This window comes from Electrophorus electricus, chromosome 17, assembly GCF_013358815.1.
Source record: "Electrophorus electricus isolate fEleEle1 chromosome 17, fEleEle1.pri, whole genome shotgun sequence".
NCBI classification, from domain to species: Eukaryota; Metazoa; Chordata; class Actinopteri; order Gymnotiformes; family Gymnotidae; genus Electrophorus; species Electrophorus electricus.
Window position 1 is genome coordinate 14,403,067 of NC_049551.1, and position 26,541 is coordinate 14,429,607.

Genomic DNA, 26,541 nt, shown 5'->3' on the forward strand with positions numbered 1-26,541 from the left:
ATTCCATTATTTTATATCAATTAATCAATTACACAAATAAATTTCAGTAGAAAAAAACCTAATGGGCTTCCAGCCATCATTTTGTGCACACTAAATGCTAAATAATAATAATAATAATAATAATAATAATAATAATAATTCTCAAATAAACCATGTTAGCAATCTCCATTTGAAGTAAGTTTTAAATAAGTGAATTCACATGTTTAAAAAAGCTTAAAGAAAGTAAACATTACGAATTAAAATGGCCCTTCTGTGAGGAAAGGCGTCTATGTACAAATGTTTGATGAGAGTCTGTTTTTGCTCTGGAGTAGAATTTGGATGGGGAGTGGGGTGTGAGGGGATTTGGGGGTGTGAAGGTCGGGGTGTGTGTTTGTGTGTGTGTGTGTATGTGTGTGTGTGTGTGTGTGTGTGTGTGTGTGTGTGTGTGTGTATGTTTGTGTGTGTGTGTGTGTGTGTGTGTGTGTGTGTGTTTGTATGTGTGTTTTGGAGTCCGGTCCATGCTCTGGGTTATACCAGTGTGTAAGACTTTGCGTAGGGGTTGCTGCTCTGTTTTAAGTGTCCTCTGGAGTCTAAGAGGGATTCCTGCGAGGTGCTGAGTTTGGCGGCCTGGGCCAAGTCCGAGCCGGCCTCTCTCTGGGGCAGCGTGGAGGCAGAGCCTGGCTGCCACTGCTGGGCCTCCCGGCTGGCGGGCACCTCCATTGGCGTGGGCGCCAGTAGGCTGGGCCGCTTCAGTGAGCGGCTCTTCTGTGGCTCCAGGCATGCCTGGCCCATCGCCGCCTCACGAGGCCCGCCTGATGCCCCACGGCTCAGCAGGAAGTCCATGCGCAGGTACGGCGGCAGGTGCACCAGCTCGCCCCCTGCAGGAGGACAGATGGCAGGATTCAGCAATGCATTGCCACCTTTCATGGTGAAAAAGTGCCTTAGGATGAAGTTTGAGTACAGCAAAAAATATATAGCTTTTCAACATTATATTATATATATAGACAGACGATCAAGGCAAGTTATTAAATTTATGACCAAGAAAAATCATAGCCTGGAGACACCAGAAAGCACAGTTCGTTAAGCAGACGGAGAGTACATTTTCAAGATGCTAACTTTTTGTGTTGTACACTCCAGGAACCTGATTGCTCTTTCCTGAATATATTTCATGATTCAGGTTATTATGCTGCACTCTACTAAAGTAGACTAATAGTCTGAAATTAGAATCCATACACCCACCTGGCCTGTGGGCCTTGGGGACGGCCATATTCATGACCCGGCAAGCATCCTGCGGTTTGGGCGGTGAGGCTGTGAAGCGACAGATGCCTGACTCAGACGGTGTGCTGGAGGTCAGGCTGTCTGTGTAGTCGTTGGTGCCGGCCGTCATCTGCTCCGAGGACGTGTCCGAAATGAAGCATTCGGTGATAGTGAACTTGGCGTGCCGTAGCTGCTCCTCCATCTTAGCGTGTTCGTAGGCACGGGCCAGCTCCTCATAGGTGGATGAGGCGCTCTCAGTGGACACCATGCTGCTCCGGGCACGGTCTGAACGCGCGAGGGGACAGGCAGAGAGTGCAGATACAGGACTTTATAGTGAGAGCCCAACTCTAGTTGTAAAGGGCTGGTGTCCAGATCAGTCAACCAAGTTCCTGCTCATACACACCTAATACACCTCAAATTTAACCGATGAGTTGAATGAAGTGTGTTTGAGGAAACCTGACATACTGGGCTGGAATCCCAGCCTCCAGGACTGGAGTTGCTCTGTTGAACATGCACTGCTATCAGCATAAATGAAGTGTGAGAAACAAACCAAATCAAACAGGGCTTAACAGAGACACTAACCACTGAATAATGCACAACAGAAACAAAGCTGATGTGAATAGCAGAGCGTGAGGAGGAACACCGTCGCAGTCTGACCTGTGTCCTGAGACGGGCTGACACTGTAGCTGTCGCTCTCTTTATCAACAGAACCGGCCACCCGTGGCGTGGCTAGCCTCCAGTCCGTGCTGAGGGTATGGGTGGAGACAGGTGGGTGGGGCCGGTTCAGCGTCCACTGGCTGGCGTAGCGGTTCCGCGCCGCGGGGCCTGGCTTTGCAGCGCGGCGCGCCGTGGGGTCTGGCGGGACGCAGAGCGCGTTCAGTTCGATCGGCGCATGCAGGACACGAGAAGAACCACAGCAGGACAGTGGGAAACTCGAACTGACAGACAGAGAAGTGCCCCCCTTACTCGACAGGCTGCTTTTGCTCGTCCCGGGTCGGACGTCCGACACATCCACCAGTGGACCCGTGGCCTGGGACAGCGACTGGTAGTGGACGGTGTGTGCCGCCGTGGCTGACTTTTGCTTAGCTGTCTCTCCGAAGTCGTTCTCTGTGAGGAGCACGGTTGACCTGTCATCTAGGATCAAGAGATTGGCTGTTAGAGATTGGCTGTTAGAGATCTCGGCGGCGGGCCGCTGTTTGCCCGGCTAAAACGGATCATTGGCCGGGGGCCGGCAACTCACCCACTGTTTCCATGGTGTCACGCTCCTCGATGAGGAGCTGAGCTCGGGGGATGTCGATGTGCATGCGCAGTGTCTGCTGCTGCTTGTTCAGCGTGTCGGATGGCCTGGTGTTTTTGCTGCAGGTGCACAAAGGGGATGCAAAACACCTTATTACGTCTCTGTAGATTGCACTTGCAATACTATCACTTTCAAAGATTATCTAACATATGGGTTATTAAGAGCACAAACAACTACAAAGTGTAGACCCTGAACTTTACCATGAAGAATCTGCAATTACTGTATAAAAAGACTTTTATGAGGCAGAAAACAGTGTTTTAGTCCAAACCGGTTGACAGCTTTACATTAAGACTGAATGGATGTGTAAATACTATAGCACCTCTAACAAGCAAACAGAGGCACAACACTTCTAAAGCTCCATGGAAAAATTCAACCTCATTAATTAGGTTAATAAGAGACTGCAGGAAAGCACCATGAAAATGGAGATGGACTAAATTCACTGTCCACTGAAATTTTTACAAATCTGCAAACTGAACTCAACATGTTGATCAGCAGCCTACTATGATAACCTACTCTTCAAGCCTGATAGCCATCAAAATAATCTTAAATTCCTTTTTACTATAATTTACATGCTGGTTAACCACATTAGATCTCATTGGAGATCTAATAAATTTCCTGAATTTTTTGGTAGTAAAATCTCTTCCATGGGGTACAGCATTATATGAGATCAACAACCCCTCACTGCTAGATTATAGTGCACCAGAATGCACCTTGCCTGAGGTGTCAGAAATTGACCTTGAAACACTGATAAAAGTGACCTCACTCTTAAACAGTACTATCAGTTCTCTAGACATCATACCAACAAAATTCATTAAAGAAGCTTTCAGTGCACTGTTGAATGACAATGTCAATCAGTTAATCAGTTATTCGGTCGATTAATTAGTTAAACAAGGAATTTACCCACAGAGTCTCATAATAGGGTCTGTCAAGTCTCTTCTGATTAAGAATAAAATAGACCTCTCTAACTTCAATTCTTACTGACTGATCTCTAGTATTCCAATATTATTGAGTAGGTGGTCTCACTCCAATTACAAGAATATGTAAATAGTAATGAAGTAAATATGAGCTTTCAGTGTGGCTTCACAGCTCATCACAGTACAGAAACTGCACTAACCAAAGTCCTAAATTATCTTATTCTAAACCGTGACATCAGTAACCTGTCTATACTGGTTCATCTTGACCTCAGTTCTGCAGACCACTGTATACTGCTAAACTGTCTAAGACACTGGGTTGGCCTAACTGATATTGCTCTCAACTGGTTTCATTAATATCTAACGAATTTTGACTACCATGTCACACTCGGTAAGAGCAGATCTAAACACCATACACTATCCTGTGGTGTCCTCCAGGTCTCAATTTTGGGACCAGCAATCTTTAGTCTCTATATGCTTCCATTGGCCATAATTATCAGTAAATTCAATATCTCATTTCACCAATATGCAGACAACACACAATTATATATGTCCCTATGACCCTCGGGCTTCCATTCACTTGATTTTTAACCATCTAGAAGACATCAAGTCTTGGATGGGTCATAATTTCCTGCAACTCAATCAATGACGAAACGAAATTTATCATTTTTGGGAATGGTTGTGAGCACACTGATGCAGTAACCTATCTGGAGTACCTATCAATTAAAGTTAAAAACTATATCACCCTTCTAGACATCACATTTTACTATGACCTAAGTTTTAAACACTGTTGTATCAACATATCTGGAATACTGTAATGTGCAGTGAGAAGTCTCCCTAAGAAAACTATCTGAAGCCTACAGAGGGATCAGAATACAGAGACCCCAAAATATACAAAGATGAGAGAACATCATTCCCAATGTCAATCACAATGCACTGGCTACCTGTATCACTCAGAAGTTACTTTAATTTCCTACTGTTGACTTTTAAGTGTTTACATAGTCTTGCCCCTTTATATCTCAGCAGTATGATCACAAGGCACGCACTCTCAAGAGCCCTCAGATCAGTTGATAAAAACATGCTGGAGGTGCCCACCATGCGACTAAAATGTTCCAAGGCTGCTTTTTGCTGCCATGGCTCAAACTCTGGAATTCTCTTCAATTTGATGATTTCAAGAAAAATGTGAAGACATGCTTATTTTGTAAGGTCTTTAATTAAACTGCTCTGCCTCAACTGTGCTTTTACCTTGATTATTTTTTAAATATTGTTTATCACTTTTAACTAAGTAATTTGTACTTTGGTTTCCTTGAAGTGCAGTGATAGATCTCAGGATGTAATAGCTCTATTATCCTTCTATTCAGTCTCTAGTCTCTGTAAAGCACTTTGTAAACTGTGTTTAAGAAAGTGCTAGACAAAAATAAAGTTTATTACTATTAGATTATAAACTTCCTTACCTCATGAGCATTTCTGCCAAGCTTTTCGCATCTAGAGGGTATAAAGTGACATTTAGCATTTAGTCTTGTCAACTTGTCAATATTTAGCAATGAATCAAAATACTGAAATACTGAGTTTTTGTATGTGCATGTGTTGAAATCCGATCGTTTGAAATGTACTGTTACATCAGATGAATGTTCTAAGGTCTGTGAGTACTGTGTTCTGTGAGCTCTGTGTTCTGCAGCCTGTGAAATTTGCCTTCTTGACCAGGAAAACCATGGCTTCGTACCTCTCAGCCTCTTCAGCCTCTGCTCTCTCCTCCTCCTCCTCAGCACCATCAGCAGGACAAAGAGCAGCACCACACCCACCAGGATGCAGGAGATGGTCACCATCATCTTCACACCCTCATGGCCACTCTTCTTCACTGGGTCCTTGACCGCGGTCTGCACCAGCGGAGGGATGGTGCCTAGAGTGAGACAAAGAAATGCCTGAAATCAGGAGGACCTCCCACAGCTTTTACTGAGGTAAGCACACAGAAACAACAAACAAAGAATCAACCTGCCATTAACACTGCCCACTTGTGTATTTGAGGGACGACTTGATAGTGAAAGGAACCAATCAGGTATTAGGTGAGAGTGAATTAGCCGCTTGTCAATTGGGAGCTCCCAGGTTCTGATAAGTGCAGTGGGACCGCAATCAGCACTTGACCTTTGCAGAACTGGTGAGAACAGCCACTCGACTCAAATTCCACTTAAAAGAGATGGACTCATCTTTCTTAGCTGAGCACTCAGCATTTTTTTTTCTTTTTCCCCTCAGAGGTGAGGCATAGGGAGCCCGAGAGCTGGCCCTTCGAGAGGGTGAACGGCCACGCGATTACTCAGACGGCCCTACTCAGAGAATTACTCACGTGGTCAGCCTTCCGGCACGGTGGTCGGGCACATATTAATTCTAGCCGTGCCACTCAATACACAGTCTACGGGAGGGTGATAAAAACAACCCCACACGACAACTGTGCTGACTGGAGTCAGCATAAAATACAGGGCTGCATTACTACCCAGAGCATTAGTGAAGCTGGATCCTTTATGTCCAGTTAAAGGCTGACAGAGCCTTTTCCATTTTGGAGAGTGGGTGCCACCAATGTGATGATATACGTCTTATATATGTGCATTTCATACTTCTTTATCTTACTGAGGCAGACAGGTTTCCTGTAGTCTTCATTTCACCAGTTACAGCCATTGTACAAGCAAAAGCCACCATTAACATAGGGTTAGGGTTAGAATGTCTTGGCCAGAGCACACATATAAGAAAGCGAGAACTAATTAGACTGTTGCATATTATTCATCAGACACCTACCATTACTAATCTTAATAAAGCAGCTAAACTAAGCTACTTCAGTTGCCTAGTTTTGCATTTCATTGCCAGGATTTGCTGTTTTCTTTGATATGTAATTCTATAATTTATTTATTTGTTTTATTGGCTTTAATTATAAGTCACTAATTTTCTCTATTTTAAGATTATCTTGTGTTTCCCTTTTGCTTTTTATCATTTTACTGGTATATGCATCATATTATTTTAATGTCAAGTTCAGTTTTGGTTATATACTGTGAAAAACATTGAATTGTGCTTATGAAACTCTGAATTTTGATGATGTTGTTGAAAATGATGATGATAAAGATTCTACTCACTGCCGTCGTAGTTGAGCGTGGCGAACTTGACACGTTTCTCGGCCAGCCCGGCGCTGTTGTGCACCTTCATCTGTAGCTCGTACCACGTGGCCTCCTGCAGGTCCATCAAGTTGTAGCTTTTCGTGAGCGACGTGCGCTGGGCCTTGGTCCACACGGGGCTGTCCAGTGGCCGGTATTCCAACGTGAAGGACGTGATTGGACAACCGCCGTCATTCCAGCCAATCAGATTGAGTCTGACACACGTAGCGTTGATGCTTGTGAACAATTCCTGCTCCTTGGAGAACTGGGGTTCTGCAGAGGAATAAGAAGACTGCCCTGATAAGAGGTGGAGGTACTTCTTATTTAATCTTTATTTTATTGACTTAAACTACAAACTTATTATCCAGTTATTCATCTTAAAACCTAATATTCACTAATGTCTTTGAGTAATTTAATGACTAAAGAGACTGATACCAAATGTATGTAGGTACAAGAGTGTCTGGCACCATTAACAGTTCCAATTTTAAGAGGATGTGTGTATTACCTATATATCCATAGCAGACCAGATGCTATTGCACATAGGGCCCTTACCTTTCCCATGAGTCTTAGCTTCTATGATCTCACTGATGCGCCCGGGTCCCACAGCATTCTGGGCCGTGAGGGTGAACTTGTACCAGGTGCCGCACTTTAGATTCTCCAGCCGGTACAGGCGCTCACTTGGACTGATAGGAATGCTTCCCCATTGCTCACTGTTGTCCTCGGAATACTGCAGGATGTAACCTGAATACAGGAGTGGGACATGAAGGTTAACATGGATGCAACCGATATTAATCAGACGAAGACGATAATTCAATTTAAAAGACCTGCTGAGCATTTATGATTGGTTCGATAATGGTATACACCTCTGATGGAACTTCCTCCATTGTCTCCTGGTATCCAGGACAGGGTAATGGATGTAGTTGTTGTCTTGGTCACTGTGAGACGAGGCTGATCTGGAGGGACTATAGGCAACAATTGTGTGCTGAGAAAATGTCTACAAGTGAGTGAGTGAGTGAATCTGCACTGTATTGATTAGAATCCCCAGCCCTCGAGTCAGCCCAGCTTACCTTGCACCTGCAGGTTGAGTGTTATTTCATCCGTTCCCCAATTATTGCTGGCAACACAGGTATAATACCCAGAATCCTCGGCTTTCACGGTCCTGATGACAAAGCTTCCGTTTCCATGGATACTGCGCCTTCCATCGATGACTGCAGGCGCTGGGCTCCCGCTGGTAAGACACAGCACGGCACTTTGCAGAAGGGCACGCTTTGACATTTTCAGGCGTTCACACACACACAGCACACCTTTATGAATTATAGCCCTCGAAGGCTAACACTGCCTACATTTCCTTTCGCAGGAGGCAAGATGTTTCTGCAAACACTGCATGGTTAATGGGCCGAGAAGCACGCCTGTTACTATTTCGCACACTTTATTAATAGCATTCTCAAATCCAAGTGTCTTTAATAACAGAAGTGTTGTTCAGTGGAACGACTATAGCGTGTACACCTCAGACTGCTATGTCTGCAGGCTTCCGCGATCAATAACGTGCTCGGCATGATCGGGCAGATTAGTGAGTGCATTTGCATTGGGTGCCTGCTCTGTTTACCTCTCCTTCATCCACTTGACCATTGGTGGAGGGTCTCCGACAGCTCTGCAGGGCAGAACAATGTCCTTCATCCAGGGCGTCGTCACCGTGCCGCTAAAGGTGAGGATCCGGGCGGGAGCTGCAAGACACGCAACATCAAAGCACGCCGGGGTCACGATGGGTTCCTGGGACGGCGGCAGGCTTTTGTGATCTCTGGGTGGTGCCACTCGTGAATGAGGCTTTGCGAGGGCCCCGCCCTAAGAGACGCATACATGCCAATGCAGCAAGGTTTGCAGTTCTAAATGTCAGCGCCGTCAGCACCTTCGGGCAGGCTGACGCTGCCTCGCGTTATAACACGGTTGGCTTTATTCTCAATAATACAGTTGGCCCTCACGCATGGGGAGGCTCATTTGCCATGTTTAGCACACATGGAGGAAAAAGGGCACAAGCTCTTCGCATGGCCCCCACGAGCTGAGCGTTCCCCTTCTCACCAAGCACACTAAACGCTGACACTAGGCTTATGTAACTGGGTGACACGTGACGATGCTTTTTCATTCGTCCACTGCTCCCCCCCACTCACCTTTGGCGAGTGGCTCGACGGCGATGACCTCGCTGCTGTTGCCGCGGCCGGCGGCGGTCACCGCCAGCACCCAGAAGCTGTACTTCCTGTTGCGGCTCAGGTTCTGAACTCTGTGGAGGAACTCGTCTGGGGCTGCCTCGAACTCACTCACCACCTGCCGAGGAGGGAAACGGGGGTAAGTGGCGGACGCTGACGCTTGCAGTACAAGCGCCGTTATGGCTCGGGACGTAAAGTCGATGACGAGGTTTTGACCGAGATCTGAGCGTAGCTCAATCAGACCCCACAACTGAAACAGCATGCAGCTCTACTGGAGTTATTCTATGTTTGAAAGGGTGGCCAAGTGGGTGGAGTCAGAGCGGATGTCCTTACTGTGGGGTACGAGCTGGAGCAGAACACCGTGTACTTCCGGATCACGCCATTCATCTTGAGCGGGGGGAGCCAGGATACATATACAACAGAGTTGGATGCCGCAGATGCCTTCACACCTCCGGGGGGGCCTGGAACTGGAGGGGAGGAGCAAAGGAGTCAATGCTGAGCAGAGTCACTAAAGAAGCAGTGACCTGATGTAATTATACCACTCCCTCACACGCAAACAAATTCTTCCCAATTGAAAAGGATTTTAAATGGTACAGTAAAAGCCATGCAGGGAAAAGAAGCCGCTTCCTTCACCGTGCTGGCTCCAGCACTCTCATGAGCAGCGGAGCAGGGCGGCTTTAGCCCGGATGGTGAGAGAAGGGGGCGGAGTTACCGTCCTCTTTGGTGCGGATGTAGATCTGCTCGCTGCGCACACCGTCACCGGCCCGCGTGAAGGCCAGCACCTGGACGCTGTAGTTGGTGTATTTCTCCAGGCCGTCCAGCTCCAGCGGAGACCGCAGGGTGGTGATGTTCCTGATCTCCCCCAGCTCTGAGGGGGAGGCGGGGCCAAGATCAGACACACTACGACGACGTGATGCCAACCAGTGACCGCAAACTAAGGTAAATGTAGAGCTTGCTATACACGAGATGGCAAGGACGAAAATATTAACCGTCCATAATATTCAAAATCATTTGGGTTATACACATTTAACAATACAAGCGGTCAAGACAAACACATACATGTATACCAAAGGTGAGCACAGAGAGCACACAAATGACATTATGTCTTTTGGACAAAGATAAAAAACTACATTTTGCTTCAGTAACCAGTAACCAGTTCAGATACTGCTGTGACCTGTAATGCTTCTCTCCCATCTGATGCTGGCCCTGGAAGCCCAAGCATTTACCCCCCCCCCCACCTGCTGCTGCAGCACGAGGGAAAACAGCCAGTCTTCCCCACGCACTGCGCAGGTGTTTCCACAACCGAACACTGCAGCCTGATAATGAGGCAATCTAAAAACAAATTGCTTCTGAGTAGAGGCTGGATTAAGAGGTATTTCTGTATTACAGGATTTTTTCTTCTTCTGGTACTCATTTGTATTATGGAAGTGGGGCTTAGCGGACACTGTGGTGGAGTATTTAAATGAGAATGCCTCGTAGGCGCCAGGTAACCAGTACGTTATGGGTTAAGTAATAGGTTGCAGTAGAACTATTGAAGCTTACAGCCTCAGTGATTAAGCATCCACTCATTTTTAATCAGGACCTGTTTCAAATACATTACTTAAATAGAGACTGTACATTAATGTAATTGAGACTTACTATTGGCCCTTATAACAGTGGTTCGCTAATTAGTGTTTAGTGTTTAGTCACCACCTGGTGGTGAAAACTTGAAATACTACAATACCTTGTACAAACACATATTGTATGAATGTTTTATAGATGTAAATCACTACTTAACCATGATTAAACTTTTGATGAGATCCTGTCCAATCAATCATGGTTAAACATGTCTGATGTAGCATTATTGGACAGCTGTCATCTTTTTAATCATTATCTCATTATACCCAGGTATAATGTAATCCCCACGTTCTGGGAATATATAACTGCGGCCGAGTATTGCACGTGTTAACCCCATGAAAGGGGATCCCGGGATATCAGTGGGATATCAGCGGGATATGGGTGCATGCGGTGTACCTCCATCGGGTAGATTGGCCCAGTAGATGACCCGGAAGCCCTGAAGGACCCCATTCAGGGCTTCCCTGGCAGGAGTGGACCATGAAAGGGAGATGGTCTCAGGCGATGTGGCTGTTGCAGCTACGTTTTCTGGAGCTCGGCTGGGCACTGAACACAGCAAGCGCAGAAGGAACAACACGGAATCATTCACTTGAAAGACTATGGAGGTTTTCACTCATCCTGGTCATTGAAACTTCTGGTAATAGTGAGCCAAACTGAGTAGCTTTAATCTCATATACAATTAGCCACTCATCTGAAGGGGCTTCATCAGTTGTTCGTCAGCTGAACTAATGAAACCCTTGAGGTGAGTGGAAAAATGTGGATTATAACTCCTCAACACTGCAGACTAGTCATTTGATTTACTAAGATAGCACTTAAAAATTCAGAATTTTGGTTAATGGTAGTTAACCAATAGCTCAGTGGACAAATGTAAAATTAGTACGTTCCTGGTGGAACCTACATTTTTTCAATGAATGTACACAAACTGAGCAATCAGCACAGAATTTAAGGCAGGCGGAATGCAAAAACAATTCCACTAGATGGCAGTACATCCCAAACGGTTCCAACTACATACAGTGGTTCTTGGTCATGGAGGAATAGAATCTGGCAAACAAACTGCTTGTTAATATTGAATGAATAAATTAAGAGAGCTAATTCTAATATGATGTTAGAAATATATGAGTGAATCGTTTGCATAATATTCTCACATGCAGAGACCGCACAAGGTCTGACATGAACAATCATGAATTAAGGAGTTATGTGAGAAATTTTTGTATTTAAAGGAGGAATAAGTAATTTTTTAAATGATTCTTCTTCATATTATGAAACAGCCATTTCACTGACACCTAGTGACCTGAATGTTTCAGAGATTGTATACTAAATCTAATTTTTACTAAATATATTCATGGCTTCCTGTGGGTAACCCGCTCTGTGAAGAATAAACTGGTTCATTTGAGGACTACAAAGCAGTTTGATGCTTTATCTCGTGTGAGTTGTATAGGAAAAAATCTAAAAATAATAAGCACTCTCTTTCATAAATATTGTTTGCTATTTTTTGATGGTAAAAATGACTTATTGCTCCTCTGAATGTTGATCTCTTGGCTTTATCCCTTTTCTGGGGTCAAACTTCTCAGCATATTGTAGACGCATCACAGCCTGTGGAACATGGACTGACACACGAGCAGACCCCGGCATCTCCTACCATCCTCCATGGTGGTAGCTCGGACCTCGCTGGAGGCGGGGCCCGGCCCGGCGCTGTTGCTGGCCTGTACCACCACCTCATACTGTGTGTACTTCTTCAGGTTGTTCAGCGTGAGCGTCTCACTGTCACCCGTACTCTCCACGCTGGCGCAGATGAACTGATGGCTGCCGTTGGCCGAGTGCTCGCGGTGACACACCTGGTAGCCGCGGATCATCCCGTTCTGGAGGTGCTTCTGAGGAGCCTGGAGGTGGGGGAGGAGTGGGGCATCAGGTGAGGACGCTAAGCGGTACGGAACCCCTCGATTCCTTCACGGTAGCCAAAACACGGCAGGCCACGTTTTGACCCCCATGAAGGAAGAAGCCGAATGACCCAACTTTACCTTCCACGTCACTTTTATACTCTGAGAAGACATCGCTTCAAGCGTCACATCTTGAGGTGGGCCTTCAGGATCTAAAACATATTCACAGTCACATTAAAACTGGAATGTGGGAGTTTTCCAAAATGATAGTGAGATTCTTGTGCAGGGTGGTGTATGGCTGGCCTACATGAGACAGGTAAGTAGGCCTAACCAAAGATAGATACCAAAGCTTAGTTAACCCATTTATGTCAGGTGAACTACAACTTAATAGATTCTGCTTTTTGAAATTCCACCCTTAGCCTGAGGAATATGTCTCATTTGAAAAAGTAAGGGATGAAAAAAACACTGGGTTATGGGGCGCAGGGGAACGTGGGTCAAAACCATCTTAGGAGAATGGTCAAATATATATGCATTTCACTGGTATTGCACTTTTACCAACTTCATTGTTCTTCTTTACACACTTTTTGCACAGTCATTTTTCCTGTTTGAGGGGCTTGGCTCTTTCCTGAAGGCAAATGTGAAGGTCTTAACGTACGTAGCGGTAATAACTAGATTATAGGATTACACAGTAAGAGAGAGCTGGGGGAGAACGGCTGGAGGATGACACGTCCGCGGCGGTGTGTGCGCTTGGACAGCAGCGTGGCTGATCGGCTCTGTGCTCCAGCACAATGAAACTGAAATGACATGAGGCTACAGCGCAGAATGCTAGTGTTCGTTCACGGCTACTTCATGGGGCTTTTATTAAAGGGTATCTAAACTGGACCCTTTTTAAGACAGTGTCACCCAATTTCACTGGGCAATATGTAGTTGGGCAGAGTAGCATTAGTATAATCAAAACAAAATTCTCGTGTTTAGTACTTGATTTCAAATGTTCTGTCTTCGATTCACCTAAGGAAAAACATTACAAAGACATTGCCAGACCCTGGCGATGTATTGGACTTATGATGATCTAATGATGCAATGACCCAGTATTGAACAAAAAATAACTGGCCAGCTAAAAATTGTTTATTGTCCACATATAAAAACAGCAGTGGGGTTCTATGGGATTCCATATGAATGATCTGAAATTAAAACCAACATCTTGCACTTTACTTTCACGGTTTCTTTTCAAACCCAATATGCTGGAGTGCATAATCAAAACAACGTCACCATCCAATTTCTAACAATTACTCACACTCTCTATTTCAGAGATAATCTGTATTTCTGTGAAACTATTAAGAGATGCTCCTGTCATACCATTAACAACCTCTAGATGGAGCGATTGCAATATATTTTCAATAGTAATGGCATTAATCAAACAAGTATGACATTCTGTCATTAGGTGATTACTTCCAACTGTAAATCTCAGTAATTCTAAGCATCATGAACTGTTGAAAACTCTTAAAAATATGCACTTTGTGTGTATTCTATTCATCATCAACTTTGCAGTGCCATGCTACTGCGATTCGGCTTTTACCTGCTTCGTCTGTGGTGACAGTGAGCTCATTACTGGGCTCGCTGTCCCCAATGTGGTTTTTGGCAAACATGCGGATGTTGTAGGTGGATGAAGGGTGGAGTTCAATGATGGTGGCTAGATTGAGGGTTGGGGAGACGTCCCTGGTTCTGCGAGCTTTTTCCCAGGTCGCTGTAAAGGAATGGACTGGGTGAAAAGATGGATTGCAGAATATTGGACAGATTAGAAGTATGAGTTAAAAGTCTGCGGTATCGTCCAGATTAAAATATAATAGGTCAAAGATGTGCATTGCAGGGATGTTGTGCAGATTAAAGGCAGTTAAAGTGTGGATTGCAGGGATATTGTACAGATTATAACAGGTGAAAGATGTGGATTGAAGGAATATTGCAGAGTGCATAGTAGTGATGTATTCATAACAGCTTCTTATGAACTCCTAACACCTAGGAAGGTGACAGAGCTTGTGTTCCATTGGGTATTTATTGCTTGCGCTCTCCCTTTAATATAATGAGTTTTGCTGTGTGCTCCACCTGATTTATTTTTGCACTCAATGTCATAGCCAGTGATCGGGCTGTTTCCATCGAAGCCCATGGTCCATCGAAGGGCAATTGTCCTCTCCTTTACCTCCCGAATCTCCACTTTAGGAGGTTCTGGCGGCTCTGTGGGAACATGGTAGGGTGAGCAAAAACAAAACAAAACAAAACAAACAACAACAACAAAACTAATTTAAAGTGACAGCCCAGCAAAAATCCCCAGTGATGGCTGGACATTTCTGAAGTTCGTTTGCACAACCAGGGAATTTTTGTCATCCATATTCATGCCACCGTGCCATGTTTGGAAGAACATCTCCTCAGGCTCTTACCTTGGACTGTCAACTGGATGATTCCTCTGTCCTCACCATAGGAGTTGATTGCATGGCAAGAAAAAAAGCCAGAGTCCTCCCTCATAGTTGGCTGGATCTAGTGAGATGGGCAACGAGTAGATACGTTTGTACGATGGCGTTTATCATTTATTCTGCATTTCTTCAGCAAAATAAAACCTGTCCTACTTCTCAAAATTCTGTAATACCACTTTTAGCCTCTAGCTGGCGTGATTGTGGTACATTTGCACTAGAACTGATATTTTAGCTTGCTTGGCAAGTCAAGGTTAAAATAATAATAATAAAAACCATTGCCCTACCTTCAGGGTGGAGATGACATCGTCAGGGCCCTTGGAGTTGCTGACAGTGTGCCTCCACATGTCGGGGTTGATCATGTGCGACTGCTTCTCCTTCTCCACCTCCTTCTCCCAGCGCATCATGATGGGTTTCTCGCCATGCGCCCTGCAACTCATCTGGATCTCCTCGCCCTTTGTGGCCACTGTGCTGTTGGGGTACGATGTGATCATGGCGGGGACTGCAGCAGAAGGGGGGGGGGGGGGGGTTGGGTGGACGGAAAAAGAGTTAGAAAGAAACAGAATGAGATGAAATGAGACAGAATGAGACAAAGCATTCGACTAGTGCCTAGGAGGTTCTAGCAGAGTGAGCAAAGTCCAAGGATACTGGGAGGTGTAGCACTGCTGTTATGTAGTGATGTCTACAGTGCAGATGTCATACGGAAGTATTACAGACTGATGTGGCCTAACTGTAATGAACGGGAGGCCGCATTTCAGGATCATTTTACCTCCCTACCTCTCCAACATACTTGCTATACACAACACAGTTCACAGTAATTAAACACCACAGCTATATCAAGTTGTATTGAATCAAATGTTTCGTACTTTGCTGAGGATAACGTCCCACAGAACATGAGCTCTCTGCTCACACACACACACACACACACACACACACACTCCTCAACATACACACTCACATCCCTTACCTCTGGAACAGCCATTTTATTGTGGGATGGTTATAAAGAAAGAGGTCTGCTGAGGTGCATCTGTGCAGGGTGGCATGTGTAATGTAACTGAATCTGTCAGGATAAGGTTTGCAGTGATTTCTGTATCAGCTGTTATTCACCCCAGCCTTGATATGCAAATATACAAGATAAGATATTTCAGGGTTTTTTTTAATAGTACTTTAACGTTTGTGAGAAAATCCATTCTGCTAGTTGTCATAACACTAATTACAAATGGATATTTGGTCTTTTGAAAAACCATCCCTCACGCCGACTCACGTCACACGGTGTGTATTAATAAACAAGGACAGGCTGTTTTGGCCTTTCACTCCGCATGTCTGTCAGGGTTACTCTGCATTTATTAATTACCAGGGAATATGAGCCTTTGTCTTACAGGACGATCCACGGCTTCCCCTAGGCTGTTTGCTGTCTTCGTGATGACTGCATAATTGCTACGTTGATGTATTTCTTTAATATCCAACAGAATTGGAGATGCGGTGGAGATGGGCTCTTAGGGAAAAGGAGAACTCCTCTCCAGAGACACCCCCACCCTGTCTGCTCCATACAGGCAATCTGAAGTAGAGAAGGACCCTTCACCACACACACAGTTATTATTTTTGCATGGGTCCAGAGATGGCTTGTCCACGAGGACTTCCCCTTGAGGCACTGGGTTAAAGTCTGATAGGACTATTGATGAGTTGTAATGAAGCAGAAGGGTAGTGAATCTGTAACTCAAAGAAAGAACGCATCACACATAAACTGGTCTGAAGTGCTAATTGTGTTCATATGTTAAAAACCTGAGTGATGATTAAAACTGCAGTTTATTGCAGAAGGGTGCAATATATAAATGTGGAGTGAAATTTACGGCATCATACTAGTTCTAATCATTGGGGTGCAGTGGTGTGCAGTAAATAAGCCCTCCAGCTAATGGGAGATATTTCTGGTCAGTGTGCTGTATTCCCACTGAGGGCACAATATCTCTTCAGGTCAATCTCATTCATGTATTCAGACAAATGAAAAACAGTAAACAAGGCCTCTGATCAATTTCTGTTAATCATAATTAATAATCGCCATCTTCAAAATACTTGTTAATACAGTTAGTTAGATTAAGCTGTAATGTAACCACATGTGCAAATCTGCCCATGCACAAAGAAATACACATAGTAATATGAGAGAAAGGACATCAGTACTGGTCAGCAGTGCATGCTGGGAGATATATATATATATATATATCATCCCTAGCCTATCAGCTGAATAAATATACTTTTAAGTGAAGCCTCCTGAGCCTGTATGTACACAGACTTAAAATGAGGTTGACGAGGCATCATGAATACTAACTGAGGAGAGATCAGCTGAGTTGCCAGTGTATGATCTCTGGGGCAGCACGCGCCCAACGTAGCTGAGTCTTCACGGCTACCGGAGTAATTAATCCCTGGTGATAAGCTGGAGTCAGAACGAGGCAATGCCTACTGACAGCAGCATCTGTGATGTGTTTGTCGGCATGGCCCGCCCTATCTGAGCAGGGGTTCTTGCTTCAGATCAGTTCGCGACAGCTTTGCACGAGACATTCACTGCTGATGTCTGCCTTTTGAAAATGCAGAAACGGAGACGCAGAGAGGAGGTGTGGTGGGAGGGCGTGGTCTTTACTCAGCATCCAGTCTTTAGGGCTGCCCGTTTTCTACGGTGCTCTTCCACATGCGCTTCCAGCTCCCCCCACACACACCCTTCACGCCACAATCTCCCTTTCACCTGGACACGTTGCCATGCCAACTGGCTTTGGCCTGCCGGCTCTCCTGCTCCCCCACCTCTTAGAGGGGGCTGTCAATGGTGGACAAGAATAGAACAAACATCCAGAATTGATTTTCAGAGGAGCACTGTTAGCGCCACTCATGTTCCTATCAGCGGAGGAGTGGAGTGGCAGAAAATAGTCTCTTTCCAGAAAGACGATGGTTAACATTTTAGTTCGTTCAGAATGAAAAAGGAAAAAAACTGCTTTTGGCCTGATCATGGATTTCTACAAACTAAATTAGTTCAATTAATGTTTAGGGTGAGCCAGGGAATTTTCATTTAATTCGATTAATTAGGTCATGGCTGACATTTAGTTACATTTATCTTTTTGACGTTTTGACCTCAGACCATCAGCTCCATCACCATGCACTGAAGATCTCTGACTCAGTTATGCTGACTGAGTCTGCACCAAATGTAAGTTTAAGGTCGGTGTGAATTACTAATTTTACAGGAATAAAACCAAAAAGAATAAAACAAAAAACAGCACCACCAACCAAAAAAAACCAAAAAAACCCCAAACAAACAAACAAAAAAAACCCACTCCAGTAAATGATTCTCTGTTCCATCTATCCTGCATCTCTTCTGACCTTCTACTCTATAAGAATTGGGCCTGGGTGCACATTGGCTCAGTCCACAATTATGTCATCCCCCCATTTTGTGTGCACGCTGGCTGTATGAATGTAGGCCACACAGCTGCACCCGGCTGGGCTGCCGGCATAACAAGGTCGGCGTGTGCGTGAGCACCCTGCCTTGTGCCCGTCCTGCCCTCTGGGTAAGCATGGAGATGACTGCTCAAATGGAGGCGCTCGCTGTCCTTCCGTCAGAACCTTTTACCGCGCAATCGGTCTTTGCAAGAGGCGGCGAGGGTCCGCAGCCAATCAGCATGAAGAGGAGGAGCATCTTAGGGGAGGAGGGACCAGTAACCTGGGGTTCCATCATTTAAATGTTTTATCTTTGTGGGACTTTTTTGATGGTCACAACTGCTGTAATTGGCAGTTGGCTCAATGTCCCTGACAAACTGATTGCATGTCTATGATGACGCAATATAAAACTGCACACAGCAGATTCAAAAACATTTTTTGCAGACCAAAATCCTAGATGGGAGACCCTAGACTTAAAAGGAACTAATTTTGAATAAAAATCACAACTAACAAAGTAATTTAATCCACAGGGTTAAGATAATCTGTGATTGGAAACTGATTTAACAGTGATTTAAGAACTTTTCCAAATTTTTTTAGCCTAGCACAGGGAATAAAAAGTGTTATAGCCAAAATATGTTAGAAAGATGATTATAAAATAGTGGTGCAGGTGTCTGTAACTAGGATTAAACCTTTTTTTTGTTTGTTTGTTTGTTTGTTATCATGTTTTGGTTATCATAATATATGCAGTCTTTATTCCACTTAGAACCACCCGAAGCAGTATGAAGCATTCATAACATTACTTAAACCAATCTGTGTCAATGAGTCCTGTGTTCATGCAGGCAACAAACGCGAACAACTCCGTAAAGCGCTGGTGTATTTCTGTCCTGAAGGCGGAGATGCTGTCCGTCTCTCTCGCGCTAAATGAGGGTCTCATTTGAAGCAAACACACAGGGATCACAGCCGACATGGAGCTGGGCCGCTTCGGGAGGCTCGGGTTACCACGGCGGCAGCGCGGTGAATCAAAACAGCCGCCTGGCACCTTGGGGACCGGAGCTCAGCTCTCAAAACGCCACACGGGGACACGCACACGCCACATTATTTTTCCCGACTCTCCGATCGATCACGCAAGGGGACGCAAAGCGGGTGAAGGATGTGAGTGTGCGTGCGTGCGTGTGTGTGTGTGTGCATTATTGCAGAAAAAGAGAGGAGAGAGGGAGAAAGAGAGAGAGAGAGAGAGAGAGAGAGAGGGAAAAAGAGAGAGAAAGAGAGAGAGGGAGAAAGAGAGAGAAAGAGAGAGAGGGAGAAAGAGAGAGAGGGAGAAAGAGAGAGAGAGAGAGAGAGAGGTTGTATTTGGCACACACAGAGAGCTCCTCTGCAGGGAAGCTTCTGCTTTGACTTGATAAGGGCAGTGTATGGAAATAAGCCCCTCTGACATCAGAGTGGGATCAACTGTGAATATGGCCTCTGCAAAAGGGGCAGACAACAGGGACTAACGGCATAAAAGGACATTAAAACAGTACTAATTTTGCCAGCATATAACACTCCAACTGTATAAACCTTTTTGTCTCATTTTTTTTCCCCATTAAGTGAACCGATAATCACATCACACACACGTAAGAGATGAAAGATGACAATTTCCAGACTGAATAAACTAAATAATGAAAAAATCTAAAAAGATGATATATTATGATAAATTATGAAAATTCTTTAATAACTGTTTAAAATAAATAGGCTAAACATACTTGCCATTAATAATCTTCTGCACTACAGTACCAGAAATGGAAATGTCTACATTTCTGGAAAAAAAATTGCAAGGATGACTAGGAATTGAAGGATTATTATAATTAATTTTGCATGCGCATTTCTAGAAACCAATAAATAAGTAAAAAGAAAAAATATATTTACTGGCCAATTTAATGGGGTTATAAAAGGAAATACTTTGCATTTATTTGTCTGTGTGCTTCTCTTTCTTTCTTTCACTCAGTTATGTTTATGCTGTATTATTTTTAATAATTCTCATAGCAATAATTTTGTAGGGAAATGGGGAAAAAAGTCACACACTCACACAAACACACACACCCACACACACACACACACACACACAGCTTTAACGCTACCTCAAAGCTAGCTTTTCCACATGACAGCTTCTGCTTGAGATGGAGGCTTAATGGGGGGGATGAGTCTTTGGCTAGGCAGCAGATAGACATGCGGTTCTCGGGCAGACACCCTGCTTGTGAGACACCTTGCTTGGGCAGACACCCTGCTTTGGAAAGCTTCAGTGAGGCAGAATCTAAACAGCGCTGACCTACACCTGGTGCTTCTCTCCACTCTGACACAGTGACCTCATTTAACCTTCTGAGAAAAAGCACTACAAACTCCTGGAAAGCTGTTCAAGCAAAAGGTTCCTTTGAACATAAGGTCACCAACACAACCAGGATCATTAACCACAAGACCTGCCCTCTTTGGTTACTGTTAAACAAACAAGTGTTTGCAGACAAGCACTTCTAATAAAGAAAGTTATGTTTACAAAATGTAAAATGTTTATTTATATGTACTTTTTTTGCCAGGGGATGGTTAACTCAGACTTACTCTTCACGTTGAGGTACATGGACTTGCTGACGTCGGCTCCCACGTCATTGCTGACCTTGCAGAGGTAGTAGCCAGCATCTTCCTCCAGAACGTGCTTTATGAGTAGAGAGCCGTTGCTCAGCATCTGGATCCGGTAGCCTGAGTTCAGTGCAATTGGGTGGAACTGTGGCACGCCTGCACCTGCCAAACGTGGTCAGAGTTTTGGTCAGAGCATGCGAAGGGACACTCCAACTTTTCGTGGAGGCCTCGTCTTTAAGCTGCAGGCTGAGTTGTTTCGGACCAATCCCAGTTACCTTTAGAGTACTTCCACTCTATTGTTGGACGGGGTTCACCATCTGCAGAACAGTTAAGGATCACGGCTTTCCCATAAATCCCGTCCTGGTCTTTGGGTTGGACTTTGAATCTCGGTGGAACTATGCACAGAAGGCAAAAGTTTCGCTTAGTGACATGACACACCATCGCCATACATCCAATCGACATCCAATCAGTGCCTCCTTACCCCTGACGATGAGCTGGCTCTGATACTTGACAACGGCAGCATCGTTACGTGCGATGCATGTGTACGTGCCGTTGTGCACGCGCTGCAGGTTGGAGATGCGCAGGGAACTGGTGAAGTCGATGTTGTCGATGGTCACGCCCAGGCTGGCATTGATAGGCTTTCCATCCTTCTCCCAGTTGATTGAGATGGGCAGATCACCTGACCGTACCACGCAGGGCACGAACACACGGTGGCCAATGGAGTAACGTGGGAACTCAAAGGGCTGGATGAAGGGGGGCACTGAGGAGGAAACCCAAAAAAGTAATTTTCAATCATGTGCTGGCATGGTGCTAGCTTTCTGCTCCCCACTGGGTTGCATTCATTGTTAGCAATTTTAGAATCATTAGCAATGTCAGGATTAGCAGTCATTAGCAATGTCAGCTTGCGCGATGCAAAAAACAGTGTAAACACTCTTTGTTGTAACTCTTTATTTGTTATATTTGATCATGCTAGCCCATTTGCTTTCATTTAGTATTAGTAATGATAGAAACATTACCAATGTGAACTAAAGCAAAGAATCTGTGTTGTGTTTCTTTCCATCCTCATTTCCTTTTTAAGAGTGACATATTTTTTAGTTTTACCAATAATGCTTCGAGACTGCTTGACGACAGGTTTTTGCCTGTGCGCCCCGTACCTTTCACAGTGACATGGACGCTCTGGTTTTTGAAAAGCTGAGGCTGCACGAGCACGTGGCAGGCGTACTCCCCTTCATCCAGCTCCTTCTGCACGTTCAGCAGTTTCAGGGTGCCGTTGTTCTCGAACGCGCGCTGTCTGTCATTGAACGGGAGCAGGTTGGAATTTTTGTACCATTTGATGGAGTAGTATGGGTAGCCAATGACGTGGCAGTGGATGTACGTGTCCCGCCCAGCTATGGCTGTGAGGTTTTTCATTGGTCTTATGTCAGCAGGACCTTTAAAGATACAAAAGAGAAATACCTCTCTTTAAAATGAATTTTTGGAAAGTGGAGAGAAAATCCGAAAGCCAAATTAGTTTTCAAAACATTACATTTTTGTCAAACATGAAGAAAGTCATGGCTGTAAGTTAAAGATGAAAAAACAATGTTTCGTCTCTTTTGGTGGGACCCCAAAGGCCCACTAAACCAGTGTTTGGAGCCTCACTAAACTCTATTCTCTCTTTTTAAATCTAATCTTAGTACAAGTGCGCTTCATAAAAAACTATCCAGATTATATGCATGTCCCCACCTAAATTTTCTCATCATTTCACATCAGGGCAGGGGACCATGTCCTTTATTTATTTAGACTGTGGATTTCGTCTCTACCTAAGCATAGAGCATCACATTACACATCACATCCACGACTATTAGGGGGGCCAGTGATGCGATAAACGGTGATTATCCCCTCTCTGGAACGGCAGCGATTTATCTTCAGAACTCCTCTGCCTGTGACAGCCAGGCGCGGGACGAGAGTGGGGGCAAAACACCAGTGCTATGTTCGGTCATCAAAACAGACAGCATTGTTTACAAAAATCATGCCTTGAAGCCACTGTGTACATCTGTAATTAAAACTATCATGAGTCCAAAGGATAGATCACAATGCTAAAAATAAACCATCAAATAAAGGGTCTTTAAGACGTGAATGGTCATGGGGAAAACACAGCCAAATGAAAGAAAAGCTTGGTATATTAACCAACATGCGATCTGTTAAAAGGGAGATGGAGAAACAAAGTGTGACAGAACGAACATGTAGAGAGACTGAATCACCCCTATAGGCCAAGAAGTTCATTCAATCCCTCTGTTCTGACATTTTAAAGGCACGCATGATTTTCAAACAAAGAGAATGCGTATATGTGTGCGCTTTATATTTATTTATTATTATGATTAATTTGTTTTTGGAAGAGCTGATCTGACAAGCACCTCTTACGTTTATTCGCGCCTGGTAGGAGACCGTCCCCGCTGAGTTGTTGCAGGTGCAGCGGTAGACGCCGCTGTCGCGCACCTGCGTGTGCGAGATGTTCAGGTAGCTGATGACATTCCCGTCAGCCGTCAAGCTGTGGCCCATCCGGTGACGGCTGTCCTTCATCACGAGGTCGTCGTCCAGCGTCCATGTGACCACAGGCTGCGGGGTGCCTTTCACATGACACAACAAGGACACAGCCTCGTTGGGGCTGACCACTTTCTCACTGAAGGCCGACAGGATCTTGGGGGTTCCGTCTGTGAAGAAGCAACAGTTCAAGAAATTCTTTAAACAAGACATGATTAATGGCTATCATTTTCTGTGAGAGTGATGTCGACGCGAATGATTTTACTGTCGCCGCTTTGCAGTTATGCAGCTTCATTGCCATAAAATATGTATGCTTTGATTATTACAAGTCTAATGACAGTCAAACTTCGAAAAAACTCAACACAGTACCATAACGGTTACCTGAACATGTATCCTTCATGTTCTGTTACCTAACAAACACTGGTAGTCACAGAATTCAAAGGAATTCTCAAAGTACAACAAAACAATTCAAGTTTCACTTGAACACTTACTGACTCTGAGAATGAACTGAAAGTTTCACAGACATTGATCCTGACAAAGGACGGACGTTTCACACTTACTAACGGACGTTTCACACTTACTAACCCGAAATGTCTCAAACACTGACCCTGACAGACAACGGAAGACTTACTGACCCTCTAGGATGACTTGCACAAAGTCCTGAGCTGAGAGTTTGCCTTTCCTGGCAAAGCACTGGTACGCTCCTCCATCACTCTTTGCCATGCCATCCATCACCAAATTCTCCTTGTTGACGCCATTCATGTGCACACTCACGGCGGCGTTGATCTTGTCGCCGTTGCGGTACCAGGAGAGCTCGTACTCATCGGAGCCGGTGACGCTGCAGGTGAGGGACACCTGACTGCCCACGCTGCCCTTTACCTTCCTGGGACTGACCACCACGCGCAGAGGCTCTGGAAGAGCACAGTGGAACAAATTGGTTGGGCGGTGGATCACATTAAACCCAGCAGTGACACTAACGTGAAGAGACCTCAGCAAATTTGATATGTTTGAAAAACCTTGTTTGACACCTCAGAGGACGTGTTGGATGATAGTATTCCATAAAAATGAAGATCATTTGTTTTCGATTCCTATTCTGACATCCAACAGCACAAGACATTCTCTGCCCGTTTCACTCACGTAGATTCTGATTTTTTTCTGCCGCCACAATGTGTGCGCATCTGCAAGTGACGTCATCGTGACGTCCTCTCCAAATTGGTCTATAAGTCATTTCTTCCCAGTGATTATTCTTCAAATTACGAAACGGACATTGTACTGACACCTAGTGTCCTCGATGTGTCAGAAATTCTGTACTAAGTCTATTTTAAACATGGCCGCATCCATGTGAGCTGCACATTATAGAAAGCATAACTGATCGCTCTTTTAAAAACTTGCTCTCACCATATAGTTTTAATGGAGCAAATACCTAAATATGTACATACCCTTGACCAGAAGGCGACCGATGACCTCTGCGTTGCCGTAGCTGTTCCACACCTCGCATACATAGTTGCCAGAGTCACTGGGCTGCGCGTTCTCGATCACCAGGCCGGTCATTGTCTGCTGGAAGCGTGTGTCTGGCTCCAGTGGCCGGTTGTCCCGGAGCCAGCGGTACTTGGGTGCCGGGTGCCCGGATGCTTTGCATGGGAGTTCCACCCTATTCGTGGCCATGATTTCCCGCTTCTCGAAGCCATCGAGGATGACGGGCGCTGAGTTTGTGGGGTCTAATGGCAAATGAGAAATAGACATTGGCTTGCAAAAACTGAATATAAAAATATGATAATAATATAAAAGGTGATTAGGTATAAAAGTGAAGTCAGGTTGCTTTGAGGGGTTAACTTCCTCTCACCTGGTACGAAGAGGCGGGCGCTGTTGCTTTGTCTTGTCTCGGAGGTGTAACGGTGCTTAGTCATGCAACGGTAGTTGAATAATTCATCTTCCTTCTGCACGTCCTGGATATACAAAGCTCCCGTCGATGTCCTGGAGAATCTGGGTCCTGAAAAGCACACAGCAACATGTATGGATGTTAACGGAGCTGGTTACCACCCTGCCAGTGCGTCGCACCACTCCTCAGGCTGCAAGTCAATGAGCACGAGCTTCTCTAGATTTAATTTCACTACTGTCTCCACTAAATAAATCTGATGTGCCTGTATGTCTGGGAGATTATAGCCCTAGTTAACAGAAGCTCATTTTCTCAGCAGTCTCCCCGGGGACCTATTCACACAGAACAGAGGTACGCAGTCAACATGTGCAGGTCTGATATGGCCCGTGGCTCACTCTGCATGTGGTAATAACGTGCTAATTCCTGGGATAACCCAGTACGGTAAGGTCGTCAACATTTATGAAGAATAATATGGCCCACAGCCGCCACATACTTCAGCCGGCCCCCAGAGGGGTTATGTCCAAGTCAGGAATGATTGAGAGTGCAATTTGGACAAGATTGCCTCTGACAGACCATGGTTGATGCTTAGGGATTCAGTTCAGGCCTTGCAATAAGGGGTATTCCAGTGCCTACCACAAAAACCCCTCTGCTACTCTTTGATATGTATGTATGTATAAAAAGAAAGAATTAGTACCGAATGGAAAACAGACGGGATGGAGAGGAATAAAGAAAAGCAAGGCCGAAATGAAGAGGCTGCTATTGTACATCTTGATGCAGTTGGATAAGAGAAACATCCTTAGATATCCTTAAGGCATTTTCAGATTGTGGTCTAAATACAATTAGTGGAAGAGTCTGTAAGTGTGTGTGTGTGTGTGTGTGTGTGTGTGTGTGTGTGTGTGTGTATTTATTTTGTGTTTGTGTGTCTGCAAATAATATTTTGTATAGACCTTATGAGGTTTATATAGATGTTATGAGATCATGTGGTTGAAGACTAATGTCTGTATGGGAACTGGGCTAAATAGGGATTAACAATTTCACCACGAACAGGAAAACAGCATAAAATGTCAGAGAATGATTAAATATAAAAAATATTTATACAGTTCAATATATGTTTAACATACTTAGGTTCAATTAGGTCAGAACAAATTTTCCAGAGATCACAGTGAAGGACAGAATTCATATGAGAGTAGAAATATTCCAGCGTCTGCTACCGTGCATCTTTCCTTGCTCCTCTTCCCCTGGGCTGACCTGTGACCTTAACTTCTAGAGGTCTGGAAAGGGCGTATGTATTTTTGCAGCCTCTCCGAATGATGTGTGGTTTCGTTAGGGCATCACATTATTTACGACCAGAAGGAGGGAAAAACCACTGAGCACACATCACATCACATG

The 26,541-nt window shown here is 44.7% G+C and overlaps 1 protein-coding gene across 2 annotated transcripts in view; it reads right to left on the reverse strand.

Annotated features, from left to right (window-relative positions):
• Positions 1 to 437: 437 nt before the first annotated feature.
• dscama (Down syndrome cell adhesion molecule a) overlaps positions 438 to 26,541 on the reverse strand; it is a 57,516-nt gene continuing 31,412 nt past the window's right edge. For both annotated transcript variants that reach the window (XM_035535848.1, XM_027015457.2), the window contains exons 4-33: positions 25,120 to 25,266; positions 24,716 to 24,994; positions 23,912 to 24,187; positions 23,150 to 23,446; positions 21,911 to 22,186; positions 21,238 to 21,516; positions 21,032 to 21,151; positions 20,739 to 20,918; positions 15,023 to 15,237; positions 14,706 to 14,802; positions 14,374 to 14,502; positions 13,850 to 14,017; positions 12,415 to 12,485; positions 12,036 to 12,276; positions 10,796 to 10,942; positions 9,495 to 9,650; positions 9,116 to 9,249; positions 8,747 to 8,900; positions 8,188 to 8,305; positions 7,649 to 7,809; positions 7,445 to 7,543; positions 7,134 to 7,322; positions 6,564 to 6,854; positions 5,168 to 5,344; positions 4,899 to 4,929; positions 2,477 to 2,592; positions 2,203 to 2,370; positions 1,894 to 2,091; positions 1,219 to 1,521; positions 438 to 857 (exon numbers count right to left, since the gene is read on the reverse strand). In XM_035535848.1, the coding sequence (XP_035391741.1) occupies positions 508 to 857; positions 1,219 to 1,521; positions 1,894 to 2,091; positions 2,203 to 2,370; positions 2,477 to 2,592; positions 4,899 to 4,929; positions 5,168 to 5,344; positions 6,564 to 6,854; positions 7,134 to 7,322; positions 7,445 to 7,543; positions 7,649 to 7,809; positions 8,188 to 8,305; positions 8,747 to 8,900; positions 9,116 to 9,249; positions 9,495 to 9,650; positions 10,796 to 10,942; positions 12,036 to 12,276; positions 12,415 to 12,485; positions 13,850 to 14,017; positions 14,374 to 14,502; positions 14,706 to 14,802; positions 15,023 to 15,237; positions 20,739 to 20,918; positions 21,032 to 21,151; positions 21,238 to 21,516; positions 21,911 to 22,186; positions 23,150 to 23,446; positions 23,912 to 24,187; positions 24,716 to 24,994; positions 25,120 to 25,266 (5,567 nt within the window). In that variant the 3' untranslated portion in view covers positions 438 to 507. The remainder of the gene's footprint in view (positions 858 to 1,218; positions 1,522 to 1,893; positions 2,092 to 2,202; positions 2,371 to 2,476; positions 2,593 to 4,898; positions 4,930 to 5,167; positions 5,345 to 6,563; positions 6,855 to 7,133; positions 7,323 to 7,444; positions 7,544 to 7,648; positions 7,810 to 8,187; positions 8,306 to 8,746; positions 8,901 to 9,115; positions 9,250 to 9,494; positions 9,651 to 10,795; positions 10,943 to 12,035; positions 12,277 to 12,414; positions 12,486 to 13,849; positions 14,018 to 14,373; positions 14,503 to 14,705; positions 14,803 to 15,022; positions 15,238 to 20,738; positions 20,919 to 21,031; positions 21,152 to 21,237; positions 21,517 to 21,910; positions 22,187 to 23,149; positions 23,447 to 23,911; positions 24,188 to 24,715; positions 24,995 to 25,119; positions 25,267 to 26,541) is intronic.